This window comes from Benincasa hispida, chromosome 5 (genome assembly GCF_027475165.1).
Source record: "Benincasa hispida cultivar pf3 chromosome 5, pf3_genome.v1.1, whole genome shotgun sequence".
In the NCBI taxonomy this organism is placed as follows: domain Eukaryota; kingdom Viridiplantae; phylum Streptophyta; class Magnoliopsida; order Cucurbitales; family Cucurbitaceae; genus Benincasa; species Benincasa hispida.
In genome coordinates, this window is record NC_143482.1 from 3,213,623 (window position 1) to 3,221,517 (window position 7,895).

At 38.3% G+C, this 7,895-nt stretch overlaps 1 protein-coding gene across 1 annotated transcript; it reads left to right on the top strand.

Annotated features, from left to right (window-relative positions):
- Positions 1 to 7,136: 7,136 nt before the first annotated feature.
- LOC120078020 (uncharacterized) lies at positions 7,137 to 7,487 on the top strand. Its single transcript, XM_039032193.1, has one exon. It carries the CDS (start codon positions 7,137 to 7,139, stop codon positions 7,485 to 7,487), a length of 351 nt encoding a protein of 116 aa, XP_038888121.1.
- Positions 7,488 to 7,895: the final 408 nt, after the last annotated feature.

Below are 7,895 nucleotides of genomic sequence, written 5' to 3' on the forward strand. Positions count from 1 at the left end.
TTGGCCACGGTCTTATAGATTATACATGGAGAACTCTAAAATGGAATACAAACAAAGGTTGATGACGTAAGGGCAAAAGTTAGCCAAAATTAGGTGTCTTATTAAGAGAAATTCTTAAACCTAAGTAATTTTAAAGAAGCCATTTGTAGGATGAGTTGTCACACAGAGAAGAGCTGAAAACGGCTATAAATAGGAGGCTTTAGGCTAGAAGTTAAACGGATTCTCAAACAAAACTCAGTAGTAAAAATCGTGTGAAAAAGGTGAAGTAATTCTGTTAGTTAGAAGGAGGAAACGCAAGGGAAGTGCTGCCCAAATTTCCTTCTAATTTAAGAGGGAAAACTCTACTGATTAAACCGTAAGGAATAATAAGGAATAACTAGGATTGCAGTCAAGGTAAGTAGTTTATCTCACCCTCTCTTTAAGTGTTTCATGGTAGTGTACCTTTAATATGTTGCATAATTATGTTATTGTTATGATGCATTACATGTTTAAAATATGTTTATCGACAAGGGACCTCATGCATTATACTTGTTCACAATGATGAAATAAGATTAAATTTTAATTAGATAAAGGTTATGCTTCTAGGGCTAGTAGGGCATGTATGGTTGCACCCCTCTAGACCCAATTCTATGTCAAGTTTATGCTAGGGACTAACAGGGTATGTATGGTTGCACCCCTCTAGTCCAATCTTACGTTTATATTAATGGTTGATGTTAGATGCGACTCTGGCCCTACTGACTGCATAACCCGCTAATCCTTAGATGGGTTAGTTTCTGCCTAAGTCCTCATCTTCCTATCAGGGCAGAGAAATTTACGTTAGAAGCATAACCGACCACCACATGTTATTATATGTTTTCGGTCCCAATTATATGTTTTCAGGACATGTTGCATGTGATTGTACATTTGGTCACTACCTTAAGTGAGAACTTCTTACTGGGTATATTATATACTCATCCTATTTTACAGACTTTGTAGGTAAGGACACAGCGTAGGTGGCAGAACTGGATGTCGCTCAAATGGCCAACCATCAAGCTCACTATTATAGGCATATGCATTTTTGTATCACTACGCTAATGATTTATGTATCCTGGGGTTTTGTAAAATAAACTTTTTATATAGTTTTCTACCTAATTAATAAAATCTTAGATATTTTCTTTTGAGATCTTTACCAAAACTCATCTCATGATAGAAAAGTCTCAGTATGCATGTCGTAGCGGTCGGATCATAATATGTAAGGACCCAGTCGTTACAGTTTGGTATCAGAGCATTTGAGCCAATTAGGCTCTACTAATTAAAAGAGTCATGGTGTTTGATGGTTCGGCTTGTTAAGTGATGCCCACAGTTATGCCAAATACGCTGGTAAGTGAACTTTTCAAACAAGTAATTTAGTAAATAATTTAGTAAACATAGGTATGAGTTAAAAAAAATTTAAATTAGATTGCTTCCTTATTATGAAAATAAAATGTGTGTACCAGATGCCACCACAAAGGGCTCCAACACGACGAGGCAGACCTCGAAGTGAATCCACAAGGGATCAAAATCAAGGACATGGACAGACGCCTTACGTGTTACTTACATCTTATAGAATTTGCTTATAATAATAGTTATCAGGCGACAATTGGTATGGCTCCCTTCGAAGCCTTATATGGAAAGAAATGCAGATCCCCTGTACACTGGGATGAAGTCGGGGAGTGAACACTACTAGGACCTGAATTGGTGCAGTAAACATCAGAGTCAATTGAGCTAATTCGGGAAAGAATGCGAACAGCTAAAAACAGACAAAAGAGTTATGCTGATAACCGTCGAAAAGAGTTGGAATTCAAAGTAGGAGATCACGTATTTCTAAAGGTAGCACCAATGAAAGGCATTATGCATTTCGGACGAAAAGGCAAACTTAGCCTCTGTTTTATCGGACCCTTAAAAATATTAGAACGTATTGGCCAAGTAGCTTATCGATTAGCATTACCACCTACCCTTTTTACAATACATAATGTCTTTCATGTATCGATGCTTCGAAAATATGTGTTTGACCCATCACATGTAATAAATTATGAACCTCTACAAATAAGTGAAAACTTGGAATATGAAGAGACTCCAGTTTGCATCCTAGCAAGAGAGAAGAAGTCACTTCGTAATCGGAAAATAAGTTTAGTGAAAGTTCTCTGGAAAAATCAGTAAGTAGAAGAAGCTACATGGAAACGAGAAGAAGAGATGAAAGTCAAATACCCTTATCTGTTTAAGAACCAAGAAACTTTTGAGGACGAAAGTTCTTAAGGGGGGAAGAATGTAACAACCCAAATTTGTACGCATACACTACAGGAAATTAAATGTTGAAATTTTATTTAAGTGGATGATAAATGTAATACCCTAACCCTAATTTAGAAAGCAGGAAAACAAATAAAATATATAATTAAGAATGAAAAATATATAAATTTAATAGAAAAATCGGGTGAAAATTTAGAATTGGAAAAAAAATAAGAAATTTATTAATTATCCAAAAATAATGAATAAGGGGACATAATCAGGGAGGATTAATTAGAAGTTAGATGCTAGCTAATTCAGGAGACAAAGGGCAGTAGATAACTTTTTGTTTAGGCACTACTCATTGAAAGAATTGGAGGTGAATTAATTGCCCATATACTCTTAAAGTTTGAAAGAGTTAAAAAGGGGAACTGGAATCCACAAGCAGTAAAGGCAACCCACGCGTGAAAACTAGCGAGATTGGAGAGAAAATTGGAGAGAGCGGAATTGGAGAGAAAATTGGAGAGAGCGAGAGTGGAGAGAAAAATTGAGAGAGCGAAAGTGGAGAGAGCGAAAGTGGAGAGAGCGAGATTCTCAGTGAGATAGTGGGAGAGAGCGAGAGAGCCAAACCAGCGAGAGCGAGAGTCACGAGAGCCAAACCAGCGAGAAAGTTGGAGAGAGTGAGATTCTGAGAACAACGAGCACGAGATTTGAACAGAAGCGTGGATTATGCGTAATTTAGCCACGATCTTATAGATTATACATGGAGAACTCTAAAATGGAATACAAACCACGGTTGATGACGTAAGGGTAAAAGTTAGTCAAAATTAGGTGTCTTATTAAGAGAAATTCTTAAACCTAAATAATTTTAAAGAAGCCATTTGTAGGATGAGTTGTCACACAAAGAAGAGCTGGAAACGACTATAAATAGGAGGCTTTAGGCTGGAAGTTAAATGGATTTTCAAACAAAACTCAGTAGTAAAAATCGTGTGAAAAGGGTGAAGTAATTCTGTTAGTTAGAAGAAGGAAATGCAAAGGGAAGTGCTGCCCAAATTTCCTTCTAATTTAAGAGGGAAAGCTCTACTGATTAAACCGTACGAAATAATAAAAAATAACTAGGATTGCAGTCAAGGTAAGTAGTTTATCTCACCCTCTCTTTAAGTGTTTCATGGTAGTGTACCTTTAATATGTTGCATAATTATGTTATTGTTATGATGCATTACATGTTTAAAATATGTTTATCGACAAGGGACCTCATGCATTATGCTTGTTCACAACGATGAAATAAGATTAAATTTTAATTAGATAAAGGTTATGCTTCTAGGGCTAGCAGGGCATGTATGGTTGCACCCCTCTAGACCCAATTCTATGTCAAGTTTATGCTAGGGACTAACAGGGTATGTATGGTTGCACCCCTCTAGTCCAATCTTACGTTTATGTTAATGGTTGATGTTGGATGCGACTCTGGCCCTACTGACTGCATAACCCGCTAATCATCAGATGGGTTAGTTTCCGCCTAAGTCCTTATCTTCCTATCAGGGCGGAGAAATTTACGTTAGAAGCGTAACCGACCACCACATGTTATTATATGTTTTCGGTCCCAATTATATGTTTTCAGGACATGTTGCATGTGATTGTACATTTGGTCACTACCTTAAGTGAGAACTTCTTACTGGGTATATTATATACTCATCCTATTTTACAGACTTTGTAGGTAAGGACACAGCGTAGGTGGCAGAACTGGATGTCGCTCAAATGGCCAACCATCAAGCTCACTATTATAGGCATATGCATTTTTGTATCACTACGCTAATTTTTTATGGACCCTGGTGTTTTGTAAAATAAACTTTTTATATAGTTTTCTACATAATTAATAAAATCTTAGATATGTTCTTTTGAGATCTTTACCAAAACTCATCTCATGATAGAAAAGTCTAAGTATGCATGTCGTAGTGGTCGGATCATAATATGTAAGGACCCGGTCGTTACAATGTTCATAGTAAGTGGGAGCGGGTTGTATGACAACATATCTCTTGGTCTCTCTCATTAGGTTGGATAACGTTTTCGTGCTTCGCCTCAAGGCACCCTGAGAGTGTCCCCCTAAAGGATGGTTGTATTTGCACAACTCTTTATCTAATCTCGAGAAATGGATAGGGTTGTTTTAGTCTCTTGTTCTAATCTGCCTTTCCCTATGGTGGGCACATTAAGGTGGGACTCTAGGGCCTAATTGTTAAGGATGTAAACAAATTCTGGACCGAGCGATGTGAAAGAAATCAAAATCGAGATTTCCATAAGCAGTAGAACAAGACTATTCCAAATTACAATCATGAATAAACAATACATTTACAATCGATTTCAAAACAAACGGTTATACAATTATATAGAGAAATTACAACATGAACAATACAGAAGAACAAAGATCAAACTCTATACGAACATCGGCAGAAGCGTCTCCACGCTCCGATGCGCAACTCTGATCGAACAACAGCAACCACGAGCGCTCAATCTACACGATTGCAACACCGCACGAACACAGCACGAACACTTCGCGCTCGTCCTCAACGATCTCCTCGGTCACGAACTCCTTCGCAACAGCGAACAAACACCGCGTTCGTCCTTAATGACACGAATGGCCTCCATAACACCACGAACGGCCCCCAGAAAACCTCGACGGTGTCGAGTTGAGTCTGACACCACCAACAAGGCAACCTTGGTAATCTCGGTGTGAGAATCCAGAGGGTGGGCTATGTTCCGACTTGGTATGAGGCAGATGAATGGAGGAAACAACGATCGCGTACACGACTGCGCAAGTGGGAGAAGTCACAAACCTATTGTATAGGTCGATGCCCAATCGTTTAGATAAAACTATGCGATCGTCTAGCAAAATCTATGCGATCGTTTAGCTCGGTCTATCGCCTATAGACTCTATATGATCGTTTACCTTGGACCAGCAATCGTCTAGCAAAGTTATGCGATCGTTTAGTAAACTGCACGATCATTTAGCTCGCACCTGCACGATCGTTTAGCTCGCCCAGCTGTTGTTTAGTAAATCTATATTTACTTGACGACTTCCATGAGTTTCTTTTCACCGAAGAGAAAACTCAAATTCCTTTTCAAACTTTTGTAAAAAAAAAACAAAAAAAAAAATCTTTTTCAAAATAGGAAACCACTTCCTTTTAAACTCACAGTTGTCATGATCCAATAAACACCCACTACTTTGGTTATTTAAAAGAAAAAATATTAATAATCCAATAATTAATATTATTATAAACATAAATGATAACCAACTTATCATACTATATTTATAACCTATAATTTTAATATTTCATCTCATGAAACATATAAACCATAGTTCTTTTTCTATTCCATGGTACTTAATATAAATCTCATTTACATCAATCCTCCACTAGATGTATCTTATACATCATACCGATTATATCATATATAATTAAAATACCTTTTGTCAATTTGAACATTTCAAATCAACATCAAGAACTGATTCTCAATAGAATCCAAGCTACAAGGGGACCTCATGGACCTGTAGATCCGAAGATCCAACGGTACGTGAATAACTGACTAAACTCTTTAGTCACGGGATCCACCATCTGTTAACTACCAAGCCCTCCACTAAAGACCGACAGCTAAACTCTCCTCACTACAGATATATTATGTGTCCATCTTAACCAATAAGTAGTGCGACAACCCTTTACAGATCGTTCATAAGTACAGCTGGGCCAATAACCGTTATGACCCTATAGTTACATCTGTCTCCTTAAGTACAACTGATCCCTCTAATGAACATAAGTCATAGTGCTACTATGACTGAGTCTTTTCTTCCAAAGAGAAGCTGTGGCCACTATGTTCAAGCCTCGAAATTAGCCCTTAAGGGAGCAATCTCTCTACTTATCCCTGCTTCGGGAAAGGAGTGAATTCCATATTATGGATTAAGTTCCCAGCTTCCAGATCAGACAAGTCCCCAAAAAGGTAGGCATGTTGAGTTAGTAATCTAGCCACTCTGACCCATACTAATCAAGGACCGCCTTTAAAGGCATGAGTTCACAAAACACTCAGGATTGAGGTCGTGTCACCTATGGTTGTTTAGGTGAGATGCAAGTCTCTAGTATCAATGGCGTTATATATAGAATCTAGTCATCTTGTGGTCCAAGTCTTATACAAACTCTTTGTATAGGACACCCCCGTTCCACGTCTCCACATGAATGGTCAGGATCTACCATTTGTAGTAGTTTACAGCACTTGTAAACCTCTACAAAGCGGATCGTATCCATAGTGTCACCAGGATCAGGTATTCCATCTTAATCCTTATACTATAGACCGATTTAGGTTATCACTTAAGGTATGATCCACTTGTATATCACATATACATGCTTAAGTTCACATAAGATAACCAAAGAGCTTTGTTTATTGTATATGAGTAAATGCCAGAATTAAATAACACTTATTTTGTTCATTGAAAAATATGTATCTTTATAAAACAACGAGACTTCAGGAGAATTAGGACACCAATCCCAACACTATGGTGACTATTAGATTCAGTTACAAGAAGTTGTTTCTGTCTAATGGTTGAGATTGTCTCATTCCAGTGAAGGGGCACTTGATTCACCCTAATGGTGACTTTTGTCCTGCCTCATTGGGGCATCATTGCAAAATAGATGTCACTTAGCGTACAATAGAACTATTTTGCTAAAATTTAATTGGTGTTAAAAGTGGTAATGCAAGTAGACTCATTAAGTTTGTTCTTTTTAATAGAAACTTTTAAATAATGGCTACCACTACTCTTGCACTTTTAGCAACCGATAAACTGACTAGTGAAACTATGCTAGTTGGAAAGACAAGTAAACACGATATTTATCATCGATGACCATAGGTCCGTCCTTATGGAGGATTGTCCTCCTTTTCCACCTCCCAATGCAGCTCGAAATGTTCGAGAGGTGTACAAGAAATGGACACAAGCGAACAAGAAGGCCCAAGCATATATCTTTGCCAGCCTTAACGACGTTTTGGACAAGAAGCATGAACCCATGATCATTGCACACAAGATCATGGAGTCCTTGAGGGGAATGTTCGGACAACCGTCCATGCAGCTTAGACATGATGCTATGAAGTTCATCTTCAACTCCATGATGAAGAAGGGTACATCTATTCGTCAACATGTTCTGAACAAGATGATCCACTTCAATGTGGTGAAGATGAACGGGTCAAGCATCGATGAGGGCCAGCCAGGTTAGCATTATTCTGGAGTCGTTACCAGAAATCTTCCTTCACTTTGTAAGTAAGGCTATTTTGAACAGGGTTGACTATAACCTTACAACTCTATTGAACGAGCTGTAGACATTTCAATTCTTGCTAAAAAGCAAGGAGAAGAAGGTTGGTGAGGCAAATGTTGCTTCACCATCTAGAAAGTTCCATAAAGCTTTGACCTCAGGAACTAAGTCTGCACCTTCTTCTTTTGACACCAGCAAGTGGAAGAAGAAGAAGGGTAGTAAGGGGAAGTAGAAGGCACCTGCTAACCCACAACCTGTCGCTCCGTGGGGTAGGCGACCAGTGTAGGTTGACAAGGGAAAATGTTTCCACTGTAACCAGGATGGGCACTAGAAGCGAAACTGCCCACGTTATTTGGCTGAGAAGAAAAAGAC

Coding starts and splice junctions, on each gene's coding strand:
- LOC120078020 (XM_039032193.1), top strand. CDS start 7,137: ATGGAGGATTGTCCTCCTTTTCCACCTCCCAATGCAGCTCGAAATGTT.